This window comes from Calypte anna, chromosome 8, assembly GCF_003957555.1.
Source record: "Calypte anna isolate BGI_N300 chromosome 8, bCalAnn1_v1.p, whole genome shotgun sequence".
In the NCBI taxonomy this organism is placed as follows: Eukaryota; Metazoa; Chordata; class Aves; order Apodiformes; family Trochilidae; genus Calypte; species Calypte anna.
In genome coordinates, this window is record NC_044254.1 from 21,575,495 (window position 1) to 21,601,037 (window position 25,543).

The 25,543-nt window shown below is 42.6% G+C and overlaps 3 protein-coding genes across 5 annotated transcripts in view; 1 reads left to right on the plus strand and 2 right to left on the minus strand.

The window, feature by feature from the left end:
* Positions 1-12,131, minus strand: part of GPBP1L1 (GC-rich promoter binding protein 1 like 1) — a 30,615-nt gene extending 18,484 nt beyond the window's left edge. Inside the window, exon 1 of the mRNA XM_030454809.1 lies at positions 12,032-12,131. The gene's annotated coding sequence lies outside the window, so the exon portion shown is untranslated. The remainder of the gene's footprint in view (positions 1-12,031) is intronic.
* Positions 12,132-12,736: 605 nt separating this feature from the next.
* On the plus strand, positions 12,737-15,416 carry TMEM69 (transmembrane protein 69). 2 transcript variants are annotated; one of them, XM_008490909.2, is made up of 3 exons: positions 12,737-12,916; positions 13,384-13,446; positions 14,053-15,416. In XM_008490909.2, the coding sequence occupies exons 2-3, from the start codon at positions 13,402-13,404 to the stop codon at positions 14,779-14,781; spliced, it is 774 nt and encodes a 257-aa protein (XP_008489131.1). In that variant the 5' UTR covers positions 12,737-12,916; positions 13,384-13,401; the 3' UTR covers positions 14,782-15,416. The 2 variants fall into 2 exon arrangements, with proteins under 2 accessions (XP_008489131.1, XP_030310670.1); XM_030454810.1 differs by lacking the exon at positions 12,737-12,916 and adding an exon at positions 12,942-13,038.
* A 1,285-nt stretch (positions 15,417-16,701) lies between these two features.
* On the minus strand, positions 16,702-24,558 carry IPP (intracisternal A particle-promoted polypeptide). Of its 2 annotated transcripts, none has more exons than XM_030455651.1 (8): positions 24,174-24,558; positions 23,650-24,081; positions 23,187-23,342; positions 22,236-22,403; positions 20,865-21,002; positions 20,435-20,557; positions 19,541-19,761; positions 16,702-18,596 (listed from the first exon to the last, which is right to left on the minus strand). In XM_030455651.1, the coding sequence occupies exons 1-8, from the start codon at positions 24,460-24,462 to the stop codon at positions 18,372-18,374; spliced, it is 1,752 nt and encodes a 583-aa protein (XP_030311511.1). In that variant the 5' UTR covers positions 24,463-24,558; the 3' UTR covers positions 16,702-18,371. The 2 variants fall into 2 exon arrangements, with proteins under 2 accessions (XP_030311511.1, XP_030311510.1); XM_030455650.1 differs by having other exon boundaries at positions 23,650-24,105; positions 24,174-24,471.
* Between the last annotated feature and the right edge of the window lie 985 nt (positions 24,559-25,543).

A 25,543-nucleotide genomic window follows, 5' to 3' on the forward strand; every position in this document is an offset into this window, starting at 1 on the left:
AGCAGCACCTAACATAGATCAATCCATCTCTCAAGCTGAGTCAGTCTACTTGTGAAAGCTTTCCTAGCTTGTACTGTATCTTGCAGATATGAGACCAAAATTGCACAAAACACTCGAGATCTGGGAACTTGATTTATACAGTGGAAAACTGTGCATTTTTAAACATTTCTTCATGATATTTAACACAGTTTCTACTTTTGATTACTACATAAAACTGAAATGACCTTTGCCAGCTACTGAATAACAAACAGATCCCTCAAAGTACAGGTGAGATCTGCTATTCTCTGGTCATGCACATGAGCTTATGTGTGGAACACTTGTGCACTCCCTGAAGGCAAAGTTTCCAATTGTTCCCATACTGCATTTCCAGTTCAGTCGAACTGGTCTCTAATTCACTATGGAAAACAGCAAGGACAAATATCATCATCAGCTGCCACTTCCAGGAAAAAAACAAACATAAGTGCTTGTCAATGCAAATCTAATTAATTCTCTCCTTTCAAATGAGTTCAAGTTTGAATTATTTCTGGAAATAGAAAACAGAAAAAAAGAGAAAATAACAACAACTATAATATAACTGAGGGGAAAAAAAGCATACTTCCTTTCAGAACAATGAATCTACATTAATGAGCATTGGTGTAGAAAAAAGATTTTCTGTCAACTACCCCAAATTATTCTTCCACATATCAAAATAAGGAAGTCTTTCCACAAGTAAGTACATAAAACACATCTGTGTTACGACAGAGGTTCCACTTGCTAACAGCTCTAAATAACTTTCAAAAAATAATTAAAATTATCAATTTTTACATGTTGCATTAAGCGCTTTAACTTATTTCATAGCAACCTCCATTAACTTTTGTTGTTGCAAAATTACACTTTCCCCTTCCTTAGTGCTCAAGTTTTCTATCTAAATATCGTTCACTATGTCATTTAACACATGAGTGGAAAGTGATATTTGTTACTGAGTCAAATAAACAAATAAGATGCTTGATGCTCTCTCATATTATCAGATTTCATTGCATATTTGTCTAAAAAAATATCAAAAGTTTGACATGAAAGAAATATTTAATTTAAAGAAGAGACATGGACTTCAGTAAGGAACATACATAGTCCAGGACAAAACCATTCTCTAATACAGCATTAATAAAGTTTTCTTGCTGTTATACAGTTGACTATAGTTAGACATCTGTTTCAATCCTTCTGTTGAATTTAATTTCTACTCCTAACATGGACCTGACCAGTTAATCTCTTAACCAAAGAGTTTCTAAAGCCTTGATTCTCAACCTCAGCTTTACATATATACCTGGCAGTAAAAGCAAGGAACCATTCAATACTCCAAGACCTACACTGATCAGAATATAAGACCAAAGACACAAGTTAATCAAGGCGCCTTAGCTTTGGTAAGAAATTACTCACTAGGAATGGATCAAGACATATCAAAACTCCTAAGAAAATGCATAGATGAGCCTTATCAGCAGTGCATTTTTCCGAATTACTTCATTTTTTAACTGCTACATTGACCTACAAAATTGTAAAAGTCCAGTGGGAAGCAAAATCTGCCCTGAAAGAAAAGATCACCTGCCATGCTCTGCCTTTCTAGCACATGACGTCCTTGGGAATACCTGGAACCAGGGCAGTTTTCTGAAACAGACAGGTATCACTGGATGCTTTTTCTGCCACAATGTTCCTTGCAAACTCTCTCAGGTCCCTTCACCTCTGCTGTCTACTTAGAGGCCTATTTAATTACATTAATTCAATTCCTCATTTCCTGCAACAGCAAATCACAAAGACTTGAAGCCTCTAGCAGAAAACCGGCACAAAGTAAACTTTTACCCTTCATTATACATTTATCAATATAACTCATAGCCATTGTAAAAGGTCAAAGGAACAACATCTATCCCTGCCACAATTTCAGCTCACTTCACTACATTTCTATGTATTTCTCCAAATAGAATACATTTATTTGAAAAAAGTAAAGATTGCTTTTTTAACTAGCCAAGTCAGTTGGGATTTCAGTAATATTCCTAAATACCAGCTGGCAGCTGGGTTGCAAAAGCATTCAGGAAAATTAAGTGGACAATTTAATGAATGCATAAGGCAGAAGAGAATTTGCTCCCCTCATCAGTTTTCTTTCTGTATAACTCTAAATTTTAAAGTTTTTAAATCAAGCAGATATAAAGTTTAATCAAACAGACTCTTCCAACTGGTTACTCTTCAGAGTGGTGCTGTTTAACAGGTATATGGTAGTTTATGATAAAAAATTCAATACCATACACATTCACTAAGATATGGTCTCTAGGAACTTTCAATTCACCTAACACATTGACAGAAACAGGGAGTCACAGCCTGGAGCCTAACTGAGGAGGAGTCAAAAACACACTAATGATTTCCTTAAAGATAGCAAAAAAAGTCACACGTGAAATGCCATTATCCTATCTTCCAAAAAAGCAGAACACGGCTAGGTCTTAATAGAAATATTTTACTGCATTAAGATAATCATATTTAGGTGCACAGTCCTTTAAAAGAACTGAATTATAAACCTTACTTCAACATGCATTATTAGGCCTTACTACAGAAGATACAAGTGCTGCAAAACCACTCCAAGAGTTGTAACAACTGCCGAGCTGCATGTTCTAAAGTTGAGAATGTTTATTTACAGTTAATGGCATGTTCACCTACATGAAATATCTACAAAACAAGCTTACTTTCGTTTTGCTTTAAGCTTTCATTAATACAATTGTCTAGACACACCTTCAGTCTGTCTACATGACTGAAATACAGCTGCCTCTTGAAAGGACAAGTGTAGGTGTTCCAGATTGGCACGTACAACTGGTAGTTTTAAGAGTAGCTCACACACCTGAGGTATTATGCACCAGCATAACTACAACACACACCTGTCATCATTACTTGGTTTCTTTCCATATCACACTGCCAGACCCCCAAAATGGTTATTCAAATATAAAGGGCAGTTCTTTTAATTAAGAATACTGTGGAAAACATCGTTTAACTCGTATGCTGAAAACTCCAACTTCTAAAAACGCAAAGCATTGGTTGTGCAGGATTTTATGAAGTTCGGGGAACATAAGCCCATTAAAACACAAAATGATAGATTAAAATGTTAATCATGTACCAAACAAAAATCTTCCCAGATACAGACAGATATTAAAAGTTCTTCTAAAAAACAGCTATTACTGAAAGATAAACACCTTGATTTTTGAGTTTAAAGCAAATGAAGCTATCTTGCAGAATCATTAGAACTTTTTTTTCTAGAAACAGCACTGAAAATCTATATATTCCAAGATGAAAACATGCCAGATGCTTGTCCGTGCAAAGTTTTTCCAGAGTAACAGGCTGGAGGTGGGGGAAAATCATAGTAACTTTTACATATCTGACCACTTGTGCAAACCACTTTTGACTTCAGTGAACTGAAAACAGGTTAAGAAAGATGAATGTGGACATACCTATACTCTAAAACACTTTTCTCTATGGACAGTCCTCCCACTGGCACTTGGAGCAGTAGGGCTTCACAAACAGTGTGTCCATTTACCTACTTTCCATTTCTCTAGGGTCACACTGACCTGAATCTTACCTCCTTCAAAATTTCAGGAACAAATATACACACCCAGCCAACCACATACCTTGCAATGCTTTAACAGCTTGATTTTGTGAATACATACCCACATCTAGAATGCAGTGGGCAAGGAGATGATTTATTTAACAACGAAAGTTCCAAAGGTATACACAAGTACTGCAACCAAATCACAGACAAAAGTGACTACTAATACTGTGATGTAACAAAGAAAAATCAAATCAAAAATTGTAATTGAAAAACAGAACAAACAAAACCAAAACCAAACACAAACAAACAAAAAAACCCAAACCAAACCAAAAAACCCTACCCTTAGCAATGCTGCTAATTGATGGATGCCTTCCCTTCCAGCCCCAGCTGATTCAAGCTTCTGCCAGGAAGGTTACCACTACATCACTACTGGGTCAACTGTATCAAGTTCAGGAGATCACAGACCCCAAAGCCAGCAAGCTTGTCTTTGGAAGCAAGCTGTATTTAACACAAAAGCCCCGAGCACCTTTTGGGTAAGGCAGCATCTGGGGAACCTGCGCAGAGGCCTGTGTAAAATGATAAGGCTCTGAAGCTCTGCCAGCAAGTGTGATACATTACAACTGAACCTTTCCCGTGGGTTTTAAGGAGTTTACTTTGAGGACCAATTTAAACATGTAAAATCTAAAAGGTTCAACTCCTTAAAAGCAAAGAATAGGGACAGCACACACTGTCTAGATATTATGCCAACAATTACTCCTGAATGTTTTATTCCTACAGCCACTGGCAATACTATCACTCCTTATGCCACTCTCCTGTGCTGTTTAAGATTCCACTTCCCTCCAATGTGGCTTTAACAGTCTTTAGTATTGCACATATTAGGGAACTGTGGTACTCATCTGAAATATTAAAACCTGCTCACTGTTCCACCCTGCTGCAGGGATTGTATATACCTCTATTAACCAAGTGTATTTATGGATACAAAACAAAAAAACCCATGTTTTGAATAGTATTAGGCTTTAAATGTGAACAATGTTCTGAACTTCAAGCTGGCATTAGCATTTTGACATCAGGTATTTTGACTCTGGAGAATATATTTTGCTAATTTGAATCAAATCCAAAGGTCCTTTTCACTCTCAAAGGGAACAAAATCAAACATCTGTTTTGCAGTGCACTTTGATCCACAGACCTTTCAAAAGTATCTGAGGTCAAGATAAGGCTCTATTCTGCCCTGAGCCTTAGAAAGCACACCACCTCAACATGGCTGCCTTCAGAGGTACCACTATCCTCCCCAAAACCTTGTGACAGAGTAAGTGAAATAGCAATAAAAAGCCTATCTATATGGTCTGCCCAATGCCTTATTGGACACAGTCACTTTACTGCTCGGTAGCATACAGCAGGACAGTGTTCCCCATCATAAGGAAAGAATTGCAAATATGTAATTACTGGCTTATCCCTGCTGCATACTACATACCTCCTGCCTACCTGTCTTCCAGAGATGTAGACTAAGCCTAAGCAGAAGTGAAGCAAGTAGTTCTCCAGTACCTTCATAAAAAAAAAGGGATGTGTGATTCCCACTTTGAGTATTTTATAACTCAGTATTTTACCAGGGTTACTATCACTACAATAGCACATTTACATTTAAATATATTCCATTTGGAGTTAAGAAAAAAGTATTTCCTTTGGAAAAGATCACCAAACACAACCAGACTATTTATCAAATATTTATGTCAAGGCAGCAGAGACTATAAATCAAGTACAGGGAAGTACAGATCTGCATTCCAGATGAAGGGTAAGAGACTAGAAGGCATGTCCCTTACATATAGAATTGAGAGTCAACAAATTAAACAGAAGACATTCAGAAATAAACTATTATTTTAAAGAATGTTATGTATAACATTATCCCAGCCCTACAAACTGGGAAGGGTGGAACATTCCAGTTACAGGTACTTCTTGCCCAAGATAACAGGCCAAGACACAGGGTCTAATGACACCCCCTCTGCTCCTCACTCCACTTGGATTATTTCCAAACCATTTTACCTCAAGACCAGGACATTATGAACAAACTTCACATTTGTCTGTGACTAGGACACGACACAGACATGTTCACTCAGCACTTTTCAGCATGTGTACAACACCTGCACTACAGTTTCTGAAGTTTACATTCCCTATGTTTTTCATTCTACTAGTTTAAAATTTTCAGCACTTTCTCTAAGAAAGTATTATCAAACATCAATGCGGAAAAGTCACTGAAGACAATTCAATTTAACACCAAGTCCCCTACATACAAAACAAACTGCAAAAGATAATAAATATTCAACTTGTTTGGTCTTCGTTTAAGAAAAAAAAAAAAAAAAAGTGGAATTGACCCCTAACCCTGTGATCTAATGATTTGCTGCAGCTGGCAGATCCATCCTCTTTGGATGTTCAGTAGAGAGCTGTCTCTACAACCTACTCTGTTAAACTCTTAAAGATAAAACAAAGCAAGGAGCTATGGACAAGGTGTTGTCCAGCTGGTCTAAGCTTTGCCTTTAGATCCTGCAGATAATTATTATGCTTTTATTTTGCAAGTACACTGTACAGGGCAAGAGTTAAATGATGTCATTTTTCTTCCTTAGTGTCCTGCAGTAAACTAGGGAATTCTGGACTTTAAAAATTTTTTGGGGGGGTTCAACCCTTTATCCTAAGGTTTAAAGAACTTTAGCTCTACCCTCTCCCATCAGATGTCTTTGAATATAAACTAAGCAACACCTTTCTCCACCAATTTGTACAGTGAGCTGCAGGGGTCCAAAAAGGAATGCTAAGACGTCTCAAAAAGTATCAGAGAAACGAGTTTGCTATCAGCAGACTGGAATTCATTATGCAGCTATTCATATCTCCACTGGAATATTTTTTGGGAATCTGCAAATCAAAAGAGATTAGCATGCCAGAATTCTCCAGCGTATCTCTACAATCTGTTTTCGTTATTCTTACAGCTTGAAAGTCAGTCCTGCACCTAATGCCTAACCTAAATATATTCTACTGCAATTTCAACCCTTAACTACTTGTTTTATTCATGACTGATACAGCAGGCTGGCTAGCTTCTCCTTGCAGATACCTTTTACAACTTCTTTTATCCAGACCAGCACTTACTTCAGTATTCCCTAACTGAAAGGCAACCTTAGAAGGTAGCAGGGTTGTTTTGTTTTCTTTTGGGGGTGGGGTGGTGGTGTCAGGGGAGGAAGTCCCATAGACCACCCTGTATCCTAGCACTGTTTGACATCAGAAAAAGGATATAATAATGTATTCTGAGATCAAATATAGTAATGGTTTTGTTCATTTGTTTTTCTAAGACAAGCAAACAAACAAGAGCACCCCCAACTACTCCAATTTTACTGTTGAAGCTACAAGCTTTTAAGTTCAAAGCACTGGTGATGAAAAAAACTGATATGACCCACCTACCAAGCATGACAGCTTGCAGGCAGTGACAAGATGACAGAGCTGGCTCCTAGTTATACCTGCAGGTAATTTTTGTAAGCTGCTTTATAGATCACCTGCTGATGCATGATGAAACATAAGTTGTATAAAATCATTCTAGATGATGTAATGATCCTTTTATTTTCCCCAATCCTCACTCAGAGGTTCTCTACTTCATGGACTTAGTTATCCTTACAGATGTTACCCAGCCATGACTTTTTCAAAGTTAACAGTATCACAAACTGGACAAGATACTTTTAGCTACCACTCTTAAGCAGAATGAAAAAACTGGTTCGTTAATTGATTTACAATGCTCTTGTATATTTTCCAGTATGACAAGTGAATTTTCATGGAAGTGATAGTGCTGACTCACTATACTTCAGAAATCACTACAACCCCTAGATACTCTCCCACAGCCTAGCCAGCTGATAACCTGTCTGTGTAAGGTAGCATACTCCTAAACACAGTAATTTGAACCCATCTACACCAAAATGGCTGAAATCAATGCTTTTGATTTCAAAACACCAAACAGTAGGTGACCCAGGACAGATTTCATGATGCAAACACCCCTCCCTTGAACATAACCAAGTCTTGCATTTTTTTCTGGATGTTGAGGGCCAGTGCTACTCTATACTTTTCAGTATTTTGGAACTTTTTTCACCCCTGCAAACTCTATGCTTCCTAAATACTGTGGGATACATTCCATAAGGCCCAACCAACCTGAAGACATTAAAGTCATCATTAACCTAACAACTTTAACTGAACAAGAGTTCACAGATGAAAGACACTTTTCCCCAACTACCAGTCAAGACTGTGACATATGTAACCTTTTCAGGGTGAGACAGTTCCCTTGCTAAGTTGTTTTTTGGTTTTTTTTTTTAAGATTAGTATCAAAAGTCTTTTCAGACCACCTCACATGAATCCTGATTAATCCCTGGATGATGGGTGATGCAACTCAATGGCAAAAGACTGCCGAAAGGCTAGAGACCTGTTGTCATCTTCACCATACAAATACACCAGCAACTTTGTGAATACTCATAGTTTCTTTGCCCAGAATTATACCATATACTTCCATGGCAGCCTCAGTCCTTTATTTACAAGTTAATTTTTCAACACAACTGAAGATGACAAAATTCCAAGAGACTGACAATCACTGCCACGTGCTCTGTATGTTGCAACTGCCCTATTAGAGTCACAGGATATCCAGTAAGACAGCCCCTGCCACACTAAACCTCCATCCCCATTGCCAGTAATCCCTGACCATACCACTATCCACCCTGCCACTGATTATCCACCTCAACCTAGAACAGAAACTGAAAATAAAACTGATCCAAGAAAAATTACTTTAAATTTCTTCATTTCTTCCTCTATTGGAAAAAGGGGATTCCTAAAGCCAAGGACATGCATTTAGACAACATTATACACACACACACACACACACCCCCCTTTGCCTCTTAAGAGCCACCAACATCACACCATGAAGCTGTGATGCTCCGTCCAGGGTGGAGGATAAGACTATGAAAACACCAAAATGGAAGAGTTCAGAAGATTTAAAGAAGAAAAAAAAAAAAAAAAGCAAAGACATTTTTTTCTAGAATGACTGCAAACCCTAGAACTTTACTAGCTCCTGCTGAACATGGTCACTGAGGTACAAGGTCACACGCTGCAAAATATTTGTTTCTGAGTATCACTTATTGCAGAAAACCACAGTTATGTTTGGATGCACTGGTTCAAAGGATTTTTGTTAAGCCAGACCTTGGAAGTGCAACTATTTGAGATTAGTCATTTTATGGAAGTGCATACACCAACACTTTCCAAAGTCTTTTTGCTGTTTAACTACAGAGGTGTCACAAACTACTAGAATTCTTCTTTTGATCCCTCTGAAAGCCAGCTAGAGAGAAGGCAGGAACTGAAGTAGTTAGCACACATTTAACTGAGTTTGGAGTGATACAGCCTGATCACTAATGTGTATGATTAATTTAACCAACATGTCCCTTCTCATTTACTGTCATGTTAATGGCCTCGTCTCACCCAGACTTTTTAGGTCTGCACAGTGTTTGCACATACATGTATGGGGAGGAGGACACTTAGCCACGATCAATCTTTACTTAAATCCACTCCCCAAAATGTAAATTTATCTTCTGACCATACAGTAACTCATTAAAGTCTGGCACATTTTCACAGGAACATATTAACTTACAGAACAAAAGTTAACAACATCCTGGCATCCATGAAGTATTCTAAGCAGGACCATGTTTCTGCCAACTTCACTGCTTTTCATCAAACGTGACAAGTAAAGAGAACATGCACTTCAATTACTCTTGCTGAAACAAAAGCCACATCTGATTTAGTTGGTATCCTGGTCACTACGTGAGTGACAGTAAAATGTCTCCTCACATTGCTGTGTTAGCAGAACAAAATCTAAACCACTCCTGCCTCTACAAATACATTAACACAAAACTTTAAAAACCCAGACTTCCTGGTATATACTCCCCCTCACCAAATGCAAAATTCAGTAACTATGACCTTTCCCTGTAAGTTACAGCAACAATCCCCCTGTCGTTGTGTTTTCACAAAGCCATAAGAAAAAAACCCTGTATCCATGCAAGAGCAGCCAGCACCTTACTGAAGTGAGGTGCCTTCTGTTTTAGCTCTACTGAACACAGCCAGCCCTTTTCCAACCCGGTCATACAGACAAACAAAGCATGCCCTGAAGTACACTTCACAATTAAGTCAATTCAGCAGCTACACAACTAACTTTGAACATCTGGTAACACTGAAATTAAATTAAAGAAACCATCTTTAAATCTTGAGCCAGTAATTTTTGTTCACTTAGTAAAGACAAGGACTGCATTATCTGACACCTCATGTTCCTGAAGAAATTCACAGATCCAACCAACCACAGTATTTTTCTGTATTAAAGAAAAGTATCCCACAGCTCTTGAATTTCAGAAGGCAATAACACTACATACAAAGGAACCACATCTGTGAGACAAGGTGGCTATACCCAACCAAATGTTCTCAAAGTATTTTTCCTAACAATTCCAAAAGACTGCACTTCCACTTGATTTGTTGTGTCACATCTGCATTCTGCTCCTCTTATTTTTGAGGCATCCGTAGAAAAAAAAGGACTTTTTAAATACCATCTGTTCCTTGCATATTTTTATTTTAAGTCCTAATACGATATATGCAATAGAAACTTGTGTGTCACATAGGATTACAACCAGAAAACAAATATAAGACAGAGGCTGCACTTCACTACAAACAGTTGTAACAAAAAAAACAAAAGTAAAAAAAAAAAAGGGAAGTATTACATGAAGCTTTTCTATTCTCAATATTAAACTTAATAAAGTTAAGGTACTTTTCTTTAGAAGTAATCAGAAAGAATGCAAGGGGGAAAACTGCTCTTCTCAAACAAGGCCATTTTATTTCTTCCTACCTCTGCTCTACACCTGTTTCCTTCCTGACTCAGACACTGGAAGTTTGAAATACCGGTCTCCAAATGGATGAGCACGGGGAACCTTTCACTGAAATACCAGCCATATTCATTCATGAAGTAACATTTGCATAAGCTTTTTTCATAACCACCTAACATTTTTATAGAAGCAATGTCAACTCTCCAGTAAACTCAGCTTCGATGGCTCTTCAGTTATTTCTGCTTGTTTTCTCATCTCCATATCCCCCCTCTGCTCTTTCCCTACTTTGTTCAGTCACTTGCAACGCTTCAGAGTATTATCAACATTACTAACCCCTGTGTCACTCAGACCTCGGGGGCGGGGAAAGGAAGGCCGAATTACCTGGTCATGTTAATATAAAAAGGTTTTTAAGCAATGATTTTGAACTATTCTACCATTACTTACGAGGATGTAAATAGCGACTGCTCCTCTGAAGCTGTTTAAAAACTCCTAATTTGTGCAGACACCCACTAAAAGCTCTAAAATCGTTCCAAAACGGCTCATTACTAAACCGAATTCAATTTAAAGTCTTAAATGGATCTTTGCAACACTAGGCTGTTCTGACCAGGTCCAGCTGCAGCCATTGAAGTTAAGACCTCAGGCCAACAAGGCATAAACCACCCCAGACACGCAGAAACAACTTCCACGACGGAAAAAAAAAAAAAAAAAAAAAAGCCGCCTCACACTCGGGCCAGGCTCTGCTCTTGTGCGTACAGATAACGACCGGCACCTGACAAGTTTCCCAGACGAGGGGCCGGCACCGGGCAGGGGCAGCTCGGGCCCGGCTGCCCGCCGCACACGTGTCACTGCTCGGCGCCGACCGACCGCCCCCTCCCGCCGGGGGCTGCCGGAAAGAGCGGCCGTAAACCCCACCGCGGCGCAGGGAAGCGGCCCGAGGCAGCACGGCTCACCCGGTTTCGTTTCCACTTCGACATCAAAACAGCGAGCAGCCGAGTCCCCTCCCTCCCTCCTTCCCCCCGAACCCGGTCTCGTCCGCCCCGCAGGAAACCCCGCGGACGGGCCGGCCCCGCGGGGACTTCACCCCGGCGGAACGCAGCGTTCCGGTCCGTCCTTCCTCCAACCCGCCCCCCCCGTCTCCCCGCCACCGGCCCGCCTGATGACAGGACAAGGCTAAACTCCGGGCGAAAGCCGGAGCGGCAGCGCTCCAGCAGTGTCAAGCGCCGGGAACTTTCCGGCTAAGCAGGAAACAATAAACGAGGAGCCTCGGCCCCAACCGCCCTCCCCCGGCCCGGCCCGGCGGCCCTGCCCCGCAGGGTGCCCCTCGCTGCCGCCCGCGGGATCAGGTTCCGCGCGGGCCCGCCGCAGCCGAGGGACGGGGGTGAGTGCGCGGTGGGGCCGAGGGCGGAGGGACCCCCCGGGCGGCCGCACCGCCCCCCGCCGCCGCCGCCAGCGGGCTCCCGGCCTGGCGAGAGGCCGATCCCGGGCCGCTCCGAGGCCGCAGAGCCGGCGGAGAGCGGAGGGCCGGGTCCCAGGGTGAGGGACGATGGGGCTGCGCGGGAAGGCGCGGCGGGGCGCCGGGAGAAGGGGGTGTGGGAGCCGCACTCACCGGCCAGGCCCCTCTCGCTGCCTCCTGCGGCCCCAGAACCATAACAAAGCTCTGCCCAAAATGGCTGCCCGGCCCTGCCCGGCCGGGGGCCGGAGGGGGCGGGGCCTGCGAAAGCGTGGGGCGGGGCTGAGGAGGCGGAAGGGACACGCCCACCTGGCTCCCCCGGCGGCCACGCGGAGCTCTCCCCACCGCCGCCCAGGCCGGGGGGCGCCGCACCAATCAGAGCAGCAGCGCGCACCGCCCTCCTCACCTGGACACTACGCTTCCCAGAAGGCCGTGCGCCCCTCAGGCGCCGCGATCTGGCGGGCCCTGCGCCGCGGGGCATGCTGGGATTTGTAGTGTTTTTTGGGTTTTGTTTTTTTTTCCCCGCCAGCCCGCCGCTTCTTTCCGCGTGAGCGAGGCTCGCCCTCTGCGGAATTCCCGGAACCCAGAAAGCAGGATCGCCCCCACTCCGTCCCGCGCAGCAACCCCGCGGGCAGCAGTGGCCCTTGTCGCCGCTCTGGCAGCCCGGCCGCAGCGGCAGAAGAAGAAGCGCGGCTTTTCACCTCAAACACGCCGGGGACCGGGGCCGCCCTGGTGGGTGCCACGCACATCTAGGCGCTTCCTCGGCCCTGCGGAACGAGACGGCCCACCTCTGTTCCCGCCCGGACACGCACCGCTGAGCGCTGGGAGTCGCCGGAGCGCTTTTCGGGACACCGGAAGCGGCGGGAAGGGGCAGTGGTGCCGCCCTGGTCGGGGCCCAGCCCGGGCCTGCGACTGTCCCGGACACGAAGTGTCTCCTCTCCCCCTTCTCGCCTGGGGCTTTCAGCGCCCGAAGCCGCCCTCGGGACTGCAGGACCCTGACCTGGGGAGTGAAGCTCAGTGTTGAGCTGCTTCCCCTTCCCGGTGAGTGTTGGGCTTTTCGCTCCTTTTTCGTTCAGGATGTTTTTTTCCAGGGGTGATGAATGGGTCGTTTATCATCTGCGTGCAGACATTTAGCCCGTGGAAAGGAGATGATCCAAAAAAGGGTGGGTATTGCTTGATACTTAGCTCTTCAGTTAGAAATTGTTCCTGTAAGAGTTATTAAACCTTAGAACTTCAGGAACTTAAGAGTTCATAGAGCCACCAGAAGCAGGATATGCTGTAGTGGGTAAATGAGATGGATAACATAAAACGTTTGTCTTTATCAGATGGGAGAGTCCTGTAGATGTGTATTTAAATATAGATGCGTATTTAATATAAAATATAGATGTGTATAGATATAGATGTGTATTTAAATATAGATATATATTTAAACAAGTCCAGACTGTGACTTCACTGTGACAAATTCAGCTGTTCATCAGTCTCAAACATTCTGAATTTTTCTGTTTTAGGGCCTTGATAAAGCAAGTATGTTTCCTCTCATACAACGATGCTGCTTTCATACACCTTTCAAAGTAAGTTTTTAAAGCCTTCTTCCCTATTTATATTTCTTTAAAAGAACACTAATAAGAGGTATGACTGGAGCACTGAAAAAAAAAAAGTTACTTTCAAATTTAAGCAGCTGTTCTCATTCCTTAGCTTTTCTGAGAGAATTCCTAGTTTCTACAGCAGCTTATAACCAAAGCTAAATAATTTCTTTTATCAGGTCGGATTTAACAGCCCAAATATCTTTTCTCTTTCTCTGTTTTTGGTAGAGTGATGAAGTGGTAGTAGCTAGTGTCTGGGGTGACCTTGTCTTTGTTCTGTAATCATTTTGTATTAACTTTGAAAAGAAAAAATGCCTAATGAATGTCTGTGTGAGTGGAAGGATAGGTGGGTGTAGAAACCCTTTGTGGTGAGTAAGATTTGGTTATTGACTGTGCAGAGCCTGAATGCTCTTTATCAGAGAGCTTGAGAAAGCTGCACCAGATAGCTTAGTTAAATTAGAAACAACTGCAAGCTGGGAAAAAGTGCAACTGTGATGTGACCTGACAGAGAGAACTGCTTGGTACTGTATTTCCTAGGTAGTTCAGGTAACTTCAGATCCATTCTTGTGTTCAGAACAAGTTTTGTAATTGCAGCTCCGTAAGGTAACTGGTCCCAGACTGCTGCTGTATGGGAAGAATAAGACAACTTGCTCCTCTCTCAGCCTCTGTCTGCAGAGAGATGTTTGTCTTCTCTCAAGATCTCCAAGCCTCAACACAGCATCAGTGTCTGCAACCAAGCTCCAGGCTTTTCACACCTCTCTTCCCTTCTTCAAGAAGAAAACCCCCAAAGAATCTGAAACCAAGGACCCTGGCATATTGAAACGAAGTGCAGAGTCACTAAAGGAGTCTCCAAGGCCAGCCCTTTACTTAAGCCTCACAGGACTAATTCCATTTGTTGCTGTCCCACTGGCCATGGCCATCCAAGGCACCTACTACCCAGAGATGGCATTTGCTCAGATTACATATGGTGCTGCAACAGTCTCTTTCCTGGGAGGAATAAGGTGGGGATTTGCTCTCCCAGAAAGCAGCCCAGCCAAGCCAGACTGGTTGAACCTGGCTAACAGTACAATTCCTCCTCTGCTTGCCTGTCAAGCCTTGTTTTTAAAAGATATCACTTCTGGTGCAGTAATGCTAGTAATAGCCCTGGGAATAGCACTGCATTATGATGTTTCCCTTCTTCCTCCTTATCCTAAGTGGTTTAAAGTGCTGAGGGTAGTAGGAACAGTGGTGATGGTGTTATCACTATTAGCTACTGCAGTATTGAAGACTGGTTTAGAGGCACAGCTAAGTGACAGCAGAGATGAATGGATGAGCACAAAATAATAGATCCAGGGGCAAAAGCCACTTACCTGCCAGTAGGGTTTTTATACTGAGTTCCATTGGAAATGAAGACTTATTTGTGCAAGTCATAAGATAGCAGTGATCAAGATGCTTGTTCTCAAAATAAACAACTTAGCAAGTTTAATAGGGATTGAGTGTAAATACCAGTGCTGTCCAAGGCAGGTGTGAGTGTCCTTACCCACAGAAGAACCATCACAGTGGAATGAGATGTTACTATCATGTCAATTCAAAATGGAGATTTAAATGACATGGGTGTGAATTGCTCTATGCTGAATGATTAAAGAATCTGATTTAACTGTGGTGTTTTCTAGATCAGTGTTTAAAGAAACAGCGGAGAATTATGCAAAGGTTACACACATCTTCAGTTCCCATGTTGTGGGAATGCAAAAAAGAAAAAACTTTCAGTATTTCAGCTGAGAAGATGCTGAGAATGCTGTGATGAAGTGCAAGTCAGACAAGGTTTCTTTGCAGTGGCAAACCAAGATCAGCACTCACTGTATTTCATTCAGCTGCTAGGTGGGGTGAGAAAAGCTCAGCATCCTTGACCAGATGTCACAGGAGACAGGAGGTCAGCTTCCTCCTCCAGATAACTTAAATAAAAAATTATATTTTGGCCATCTGTTTCTAGGTTTTGTTTGGGCCTAGGGCTGCACAGCCAAGGAAGTTATATGCAAAATATCCATAAAGTACTGTAAAATGGTACAACACATGGATAATGTAGAATATGACACAAGGACTCAGTTGTTTGCACTAGGGGATCCCATAATGGGATTGAAAATAGTTTGTATCTTCTTCAACACTGGTTTTATTGGAGTACCTGGGTTAGGTACAAATGGACTTACAGCCTGCAAAGCCTCCAGGATGGAGCAGTCATTGAAAACAATTCAGGAACAAATGCTCTTTGTACTAAAGTCATTTAGGGGACAGTGATACTATGGAAGTCACATAGCTTTTCTTTTCTAGCCTCAGCTACCTCAATCTATGAACCTGAATGTGGGCACATATCCTGCAGGCTTTTAATCTTAAGTATTCCTTAAGTACAGCATAAGATGGGAGAATAAAGCTCAAAGTGACATCCACACAGTTTTAGGACCAGTTTAGATAGTCCTCTTAAAACACTGTTCTTCATTGTTGTTCTACATAGAATAAAGCACATACTTGAACTTAAAACTTGTTACTTGTTCATTCTGCAAAGAAGATATTTAAGAAGCTGCCTATCCTAAAGATAGATCCATATTCTAACGTGGTACTGCTGAAATAGCAACTATGTACATAAACCCCTCACTTTCATAACCTGTTAACCTTTACATGTTAATAGCATCATACCTCTGAAAGAGGAATATATCTTGGTGCTCTCTGAATGTAATGGAAATAATATCTAGTTTGTGAGTGAAAATGTTTTTAATTCTTATTTAGATGGAATGTTTTTTTTCTAAAATAGGTCCAGCCTTTGGCTTCATCAGGGAAAGAGGCCCCGAGTATCAGAGGCCATCATCAACTGACTTCAAAGTTTTCATTCCACCATGACAGAACCAACCACAAAAACTGGAGAGGCAATTTCATACAGCAGCAGACTTCCTCAGGCTCCACTAAGCCAGAAAGTTTTCAGGTAGAGGTCAGAAGTAAACTCATAGTTCCCAAACTAAAGTGGTTCCAATGTAATGCTGCTTAAATGGTTCACAAGGGATCCTGACATGTAGAGAAGAAAGCCTGAGAAATGGTACCTCTCTTGATCCCAGAGATCAGTGGGCTGCAGAGCTGGGAAGGCAGCCAGACTTCCAAGAAGTCAATGATTTTACACTGAGAAGATAAATATACAAGTATTTTACTACACTTTTTAATTAGTCAACATTTATAACCAACCTTTCCCAGTGCTCTCCTGAGAATTAGGGTTTCCACGCATAAAAAAATAAGACCTATTATATGAAAGGGGCAGTGACACAACTCATTATCACAGGAAAGCACCCCATTCAACAGCATCCCACAGATGGTTCTGAAAATACGTTTTATTATTAAAAAAGTTTAAAACAAACTTAAAACTTTGGTGGAGGGGAAAGACAGAATAAACATTAGTTCACACACACAAGAAATCATTTCAAAGTAAAAGCACACACAAACTTATAGAACAGAGAGATTAACAAATCCTCCATCATCTCACATGCTTTAGCCTGGCAATCTCCCAGGCTGATGTTAGAATGTAAGACCAAGATTCTTCAGGTATCTGTAACACACACCTTGGAGGCTTTTATTAGTGTATTAATTTGTTAATTGTACACAGGGGATATTGACCTAGACAGCATGAATGCTCCTTTGTCTCTACTGTGCAGGCTTCCTGTTCTGTGACATTCCAGTTGTGGTTTTGTGTTCTAGAATAATACTGTCTATCAAAGTTCAAGCAGCCTTATTTCAGACTTCATCTAAATCATCTGCAGCTGTGCAGAAAATGCAATCAAATTGTGCAAAAAGCAACTTCAAGTATGTTAATTATCTGATGAATCTAAAAATAACTCCCAACTCCTAGTAGTATTGTTCTGCTAAGTTTATCCAAGCTAAATACAAACTCCTTAAGACTAGACACTTCAGAGTGTCACTTTTATGCTGAATGCAGCTCATTCTATCACAAAAATTTCCATTGGCTCAAATTGGGAAGATACAAGATGCAGAAAAAGATGAATGTGTGTAACTTGAAGAATTCCAATGCCAAGTCTTAGTATCTGTCATGCATTTAACTGCGGGGAAAAGAAAGGCAAAAGGCTTTCCCTGTATGTTTAGGACTGGTCTTAGTATAAAAAAGACAGATAATCTAATGAATAGCATTTCCATTTAAAATTCATCAAAGCTTACATAAAAAGGAGCTCTACTGTTGTCACTGGTACCACTGAAGAAAATCCTGTGCTGAAGTGGAATGAATCATTAGAACTGTGAGAATAAACTTCCAGAACAGGAAATTCTTAGCCACTCACCATCCAAGTTAGTGGTGTGGCCAGAAAGTAAGTATCCACTTCATATTAAATGCCTATCACATCCATCAGGAGAAGAGTCTCAAATGCATAAGGTCTTCAGTAGAGGCATCAAGTCTTTCCCATCTGTTACCTTCTCTTTCTTGTTTTCTGACAGAAAAGGACAACTGATGACAACCAAGTCGCTCATCTGCTCTTATCTACAGTTAACTCCTAGCTGTCTATAGCAGCCTCCTTCCAGATTGTAAGGCCAGCAGAAGATGCTAGCTTTTGGTGCACCCTAGGCAGTTAACAGTATGAGTAATGTTTCTAATGCACTGGAATGATTTGAGAATTCTACAGGGCAAATTTGCCTTTCATTTCAGTGAGCTTAATCCAGCTGTAAGAGGCATTCCTGCTCTTAACAGAATACTTCCTGAGAGAGACACTGGATAAGCCAATTTACTTTGAAGGGCAAAGGGTTTAATAATTTTTCCTCAGGAAAAGCCCTCTGATCTAGTTCCCCACCACCTCTACTGTGGTCCTGTGTTAGAGGAGGTTTCTGGTGAATGAAACTACAGAGCTGAGGAGACAGATTTACCCATCCCTTGGATGGGTTTTCTCCTTTGTGTATCACAGCACAGCTACACCTCCTTCACAACGGCTGGTTATCATGTTGGCAATTTCAGTCCAACTGTCCATATGGGGGTTGTAAACTTCAACAGAGTCAGAGGTTACTGGAGCAGCAAAATCATGACTGGGAGCTCGGCCTCCTGAGGCATAGAGAAATCCGTTCACAGCCACGACACAGACACCAGCTCTTGGTATCTTCATCGGTGCAACTTCAACCCACTTTTCCTAATGGGAAGGTGAAATAGTCAACAAGTAGTTTTAGGGCAAGCCTCAGTTCTGATAAAGTAACTTTTAATGCTTGCTTGAAAACTGAAACATGCAAAGAACACTACACATATGCTGCACATGCTTAAATATGGTACAGCATCAAGAGGATTATCAAGACTGGAATGGCAGTACTTCCAAAAGTGGTCCAAATCATTCTGGTTACTACAGAAAAGACCACGTACATTCTGTACAGAACACCCCTCCCTTTCTTCAGTCACTACAAGATGCAATCCGTCTCCAAAACAGAGCATGGTACAGTGTCAGAGAGGGAAAATAAGGGAAATTAGATTCAATTCCAAATGTGAAACAGCAAGGCACACTGGGCTGCATTCTGCTTTTAACACTAGCTGCTGTTCCAAAGAGCAGCATAGATACATGAGCAGTAACATTTCGGAAGAAGCTTCTGAATATGATTTTTAAAAAATCAAGTGTTCAAAGAGATTTTTTCTAATCTGAAACATTGATACATTTTAATGCAGAAAAAAAGATCCTCAACCTTTGCAACAAAGGGCAACTCTAACTTTTTCCAGGGATTATTTTTTTCCCTCTCTAGTCAGATTACTGACCATTCTATTGCAGGCAGGGAATCTATTCTGCTCCCTCCCCCTCCTGTATTAAACCCTGACAAGTATGTACCAAAAGCAGTATCTATGCAACATTTGTACTGGTTAGCTTTCAGTTTACCAAAAGCACTCCACTGAGTCAGATGGCAAGATTCTACAGACTGGTTTGGGCAAACACCCCCTGGGGTCATGAAGCTTTGGTTCACTCACATTAAAAACCAGAAGAGCAAAGGAAATGGAATTTCAAATTTTTTAAAGAAAGGAAGCAGGCTACCTCTATAGAATCTTACACAAAGCTGATGCTATCTACATTTATTAAGGGAAGGGACTTGACCATACCTCTTCAAAGGAGTATCTTTCTACAGTAGCAAGTGCATCCTGAGATTCATTCCAGCCTCCAACAGCATAGATACAATCATTGAGAGCAGCCACACCAAGATATGCTCTTCGGGTGCCCATTGGAGCAAGCTCAGACCAACGTTTGGATATTGGGTCGTAGACTTCAACAGAACGGAGCTCTACTCCTTCGTTGCTGATACCACCAACAACATAAATTAAACCTGTAGAAACAGTTTCTCCTCTGTTAGGTTTCATAATACAAAGGTTAGAAAGACAGAAAATGTTTGTCATAATACAAGTTTCAGCCTGGTTAGGAACGGGTAAGAAGATTAAGCCTGGTTAAGAATGCTACATAAAAATCCTCCATTTGTTGGATAGTAGCATACATAAATCTTTCAAATCAGTAAATTGTGGCTCAAGCAGTAGAAGCTCAGATGAAAGCAAAAATTAATCAAGTGCAGGGGAGGTAATCCAAGAGGCTGCAACTGCCGACCAGGCCTGGATCAAATACATAATAAACACATTTATAGATGAAGTCTTGAAGCGGGTATTAAAATAACTTGTGGCAAGTCTTCAGATTGTCACAAAGAAACATCTGCAAGCACAAATATGGAAGGTTATAAAAGCAGTATCAGGAAAGATATTCAACTGTTAAAAGACGCTCCAGGCAGCCACATAAAAACTGTTTTCAGGAGATAAAAGGCAAAAGACAGAGAGAAATTTATAGTGAGTTCTGCAGAATTAAATATGGTACTAGATGGACAAGTAAGCAAGGCACAAGCATGTGCAACTGATAGCACAGAACAAGGCAAAAGTAAAAATTAAGGACTGAAACATAGTGCTTCAAAATCCACTTCATCTTTTGTTTATGGATACAAATTTAACAATACTCACCTTGCATTTCACAGCACCCAAAGCAGTGCCGGGGCACAGGCATGTTTCCCACGACATCCCAACTATTTTCTTCAGGATCAAACCTTTCAACTGTGTTGCCAATCTCTGCTCCAACCCAGCCTCCTGCCAATATAACAGCAAACACAAGAAAGAATTTACTGACATGAAGCTTTGTGTTAGCTGCATTTTCAGACATGGTGCACTGTTCCAGGACAAAATAAATCTGAACCAGTATACAGTTTACAACAGAAATAAGTTATAAATGAACAATAACTAATTCACAAAGATGTGGTATACTAATGCTTGTCTAAACCTTTTTTTTTTGTTTGCAAATCTGCAACACCAAGATGCAATATTTAAGATCAAATAATTCTGCAAGTTCCATGAATTAACACCTTTAAGATTAAGAAAGGAAGAATCCAAAGATTACCCAAAGCATAGATAGCACCATAGCATGTGCACACTCCTAGTCCACAACGGGGATGGTTCATGGAAGCCACAGTGGTCCACTGCTTAGTAACAGGATCATAACATTCTGTACAGTCAAAAATCATCGAGTTGTCCTCACCTGCATAATAAGAACAAGAGCAGAGACAGGAGAAACACAATGTTTGGCACTCTAGATAAAGAATCATTGCTCAGTTTCTTCCAGGTCAGACAACATTTTAACACAGGATCTTTCTTTTTGCTAGTCAAGTGGCCAAAGTAGCAAAAACTTCGTTTATACCCACAACTGAATCAATACTAGAAACAGCTTTCATCAACAGTTCCCCGAGACATTATTGAGATTTAAATATTGGGTTTAAAAATTGAATGTTGTGTGGGAAATGTAACTGGTGGAAGCCGGACCCCAAAATAGCTGTTTGTATGGTCACCCAGAAGCTCTGGTGTTTATCCAAGCCTCCTGGGTCTTAAAAATGTCTCCATGTCTCAGGAGATCAAGCTCCCTCACAAGATGCCTGTTACTTCCTGTTCTCATTTTGACCAGGAATAGGTTACCAAAGGTATTTCCCACTCTGCTCCAGCCAGAAAAAAGACCTAAGAACCACTTGGTGATGAAAAATCTTTTTTTCAGGCCACCTATCCAAAATTCTTGAACTTCTCTAAAAGTTGAAGTCTTGGGCACTGGTTCAAGGAGCTGTTATTGGATCCCAATAACTTTATCCAACCTTATTCACAACCTGGCTCCAAAAATTATTTCAAACCTGAAACTTGGGATACCAAAATTTAAATCAGAGGGGTGAACAACCACAGGGCTACACACAGTTTACTCTGCAGCACAACTGACGGGGTTGTCAAGACCAAAGAATGCATTTTGCAGTGACAAAAACATAGGTATGCATTCTTTAATGATGGGCAAGTAACCTGTCACATCCTTGTACAAACAAATATAATAAGCCTTTCCAGGCAGGCAGATCACAAGTGGTCTGTCCTGTACTACTGCCTTTTATGCTATGGGCTTCTCCCTAGAGAAGAAATGCTATCAGTGTTGGTACACAAGGTCTGCAGAACACCCAGCACCTTTTAGAACATCTTTTTATGTCCATATGCTTAAGTGTGAATTGCTGTACCATGAGGGGAGAGAAGCTTTGTTAAAAAATGTCCAGCATAGGAATCCAAATGGGCATTCACAGAGCTGTGACGGCAGAGAACCAAGGAACCCTAATTCAATTGGTTCTTTATCTAAAAGTTAACTGCTTTTGGGTGCCCTAGAACTATTTACAGGAAGACTAATTTTAAAAATTTCCATCCTGAGTCCTCTAGTATCCACGTAACATAGAAAACATGTTTCAGTTGCTACCTCCAATGGCATAGACCATTCCTCCCACCACAGCCACACCCAGCCCACTTCGGGCTTGGTGGAGAGATGACACTGTGGTCCAGTAGTGGCTGAAGGTATCAAATCTCTCCACACAGCTGAGGGCTCTACTGTCACTCCAGCGTCCTCCTTGCAGTCGAGTGTACCCACCTAGAAAGTAAGTGGAAAGATCGAGGCTGAGTAAGAGCTTCCTGCTCATCCCCACGTTCCTATATCTAAATCACAAATTAAAGTAACAGGCATCAGCTACTTCTAGTAGGAATTGTCCTTTTCAAAGTAGCATTGTTTCTCCATCACAGAAGAAAGGATGGTAATACCTTGAGAACCTTGGAACTTGTGCCTGAGCTGATCATTTCACAACACAACAAATATGACCATTGGTGTTCTTAATAAAACACATAAATCACCCCACAGCCTTTGCTATCTGAGTCACTATGACTTCTCCTGGGCTGAAACAAGAACATTCTCTTCCAATACAAAGCTGCAGCTTTGCTGAAAACTTGAAATCCCAAATATCCAATCATATGAACTAGAATATTCTGGACAGAGAAAAGTTCAGCTTTGAGAAGAACAAGGAGTGCTATGAATTTGCATACACCATTCCAGCAGTGAACCATGGGCAAATCCTCTGCTGATTTGCAGATTTCTACCCAAGCCAACTCCTGATTTGCAGATTTCTACACAAGGAAAATAATTTCTAAAAGGCAAATCTAGTCTTTGAATGCCACTCCTAATGACCTGAAACATGAATGCTGCCCCTCTGTGCAATTGTAAGAGGAAAGCAGCTAACATGGTAACTCAACCAGATAAAGATTTTGCTATCTTTATACCTTTTCATTAAAAAAAAAATAATAAATCCAGTATCTCCTTCAGTGCTGTATTATGAGATATTCTATCATTTGTTTTAGAAGGTTCAAACAGCCACATTCTAACCTACTGCATAAAGGTACTTCCTGGCTTTCCTCCGGGGACGACCTTTAGAAGCTTGCAGAAAACTGCTGACCTTGTTGTCTTTGGGAGATTTACAGACTTCACAATATTCTTTCAAAAGAGTTTGTAGGGCCACCCGAAGGCTGAAATCCGGAATACCTGGAGGAAAAAAGCAAATGAAAAAAGGCACAGTGAAAAACTACAGACAAGCAACTGTTGTAGAAAAGTTACTAGCTTCCCCTAAAACAGAAGACAAGTCAACATTGCCTAATTCTTTAAGATTTTTTCACAAGCATGTTTTTAAAGTAAGCTGTGCTCATTTGCTAAAGAGGAGAACTTGTCTGGATAATCTTTTCAGTCATCATGCTATTATTTTTAAGAACTCCATCAAAATCCAGTAACTGAATGACATACCACTTGATCAAATCCAAACGTCTGATGCTGTTTCTTCCCCTCTTTCACTTACTTTCTATGTATTTTAGCAGCCTTTGTGCTGGTAGCAGAGGGAATCGAACAGGCTCCAGTACTTCTACGACGTATTTCTTCCTTTTCCCCACATCCTTCAAAATCCATTGCATTGCCGCTATGAACACCTGGTACTCGTCCTCGATGCTGAGGTCCTCACTTCGCAAGATCTTAACCAGCTGCTCTTTTGTCAAGGCCAGGAACTCCTCCCCGCTCTGCACCTCCAGGAAGTGTGCGTGGATGTAACTCTCGGTGAACTCCATCAAGTCGTGACAGGCGATCTGCTCGGAGAACTGGAAGAGGCCGATGCAGTTCAAAGGGTCGATCTGCCCCTTCAGGAACTCGCAGCAAAGCTCCACCACCTCGGTGAGCTGCAGCATGTCGGCGGCGACGATCAGCTCCTGCACGTTGTGCTCCCCGATGCTCACCACCCCTGCGGGGACACGACAGCTCCGGACTGCGGCCGTCGGGACACCGTCACCCCGTCCCAACCGCCGGGACATCGTCCCCGCCTCCCCCCGTTACCTGTGTAGATGAAGTCGAGGAGCGTGTGGAAGGTGTCCGCCTCGACACCCGCGATCCTCACCACATCCCGCCCGGACTCCTTCATGCCACCCGCGAAGAGCGCCGCGAAGTAAGGGCTGCTTGCCGCCAGCACCAAGCGGTGCACGGCGAACGCCTCCGGGCCCACCTCCAGCCGCACATCGCAAAAGCTCTGCCCGGCCCGCAGCCGGTTGATCTGGGCCAGGAGGAGGCGGGCGTGCCGGTCAGAAAAGGAGCTCCCGCCGCCCTTGGCCGCCGCGGCACACGCCATAGCGCTCACGGAGGTGGCAGCGCCCGCCCCCCTCCCGCCCCTCCCCGCCGACCCGAGGGGCAGCGCTGGCGCATGCGCGACCCTCTCCCTGCGCTGTCCGCCCGGCGCGCATGTGCGGTGGCCGGAGATGGGGGATGTGTGTCTGTGTGTGGCATCAGCAGGGGCTGGTGGGAGGGAGGGGTGGTCGCTTGTCTGAGGTGGCTCTGTAGAAGAAGAGTCTGTGGATGTGTCTTGTGTGCTCAGCACCCTTCTCCCTCAGCGGGAGGAGGAGGTGGCTCTGTGCTGGTTGTGGTATGGTTGTCTGGTCCTTTGTCTGTGTGTCTGGTCACTTGGCTCGGTGGAACCATCACGGGCACCTCTGGCACCGCACCCTGAGCTCGCTGCCTGCTCTCTGAGGAGGTTTCTGTGGTGTGGTTAAAGCTGGTTCCCTGCTAGGTTGGTTCACTGTGCCTGGTTCTGTGGTAACAGGTGAATGGCAAGTGTGCTGTCACCTTCTTGGCTGCCTTCCCCATCTCCTGCCCCAGTCGTGTTCACCTCAGGTCTGGTTTTGCAAGCTGGATTCCTGGCTGCCTTAACCTTAAGTTTTTGTGAGAGAGAAACATGGCAGTGTTGGGGAGAAAGCAGAGCTGCCATGTGCCTGGGGGAACCCCAGAGATTGGGAATAGAGAGGAACTGCCTCATGTTACCTCAAGGACTGTGGCATCAGAGCCAGCACTGACCAGCCCGTGCTCTCCCTTTTTAGTGTCATCCCATATTTGGGCCTCCTTCCTTCCAGCATGGATGTCTCATCACAGTGCACTGGGGTCAGCAGTGATCCTGAGGCAGGGCAAGCTTCTCAGTCTGTGTAATTCACTGAGTCACTGCATGCCTGAGCACTGAGGGGTGAGCATCAGATACCGAATTACATGCACAAGGTCACTGGCTCTGGCAGAGCTGGCACTGATTCTGAGAGAAAAGCATCCCTTCTGAGTTTTCCACAACTGTTCTAAAAACAACTTGAGAGCCTCTTGGAATGCTTCGGTATCTATTTACTCTGAGACTGGAAAAGAAAAATATATCTGCTCACAGTTACAATGGCCAT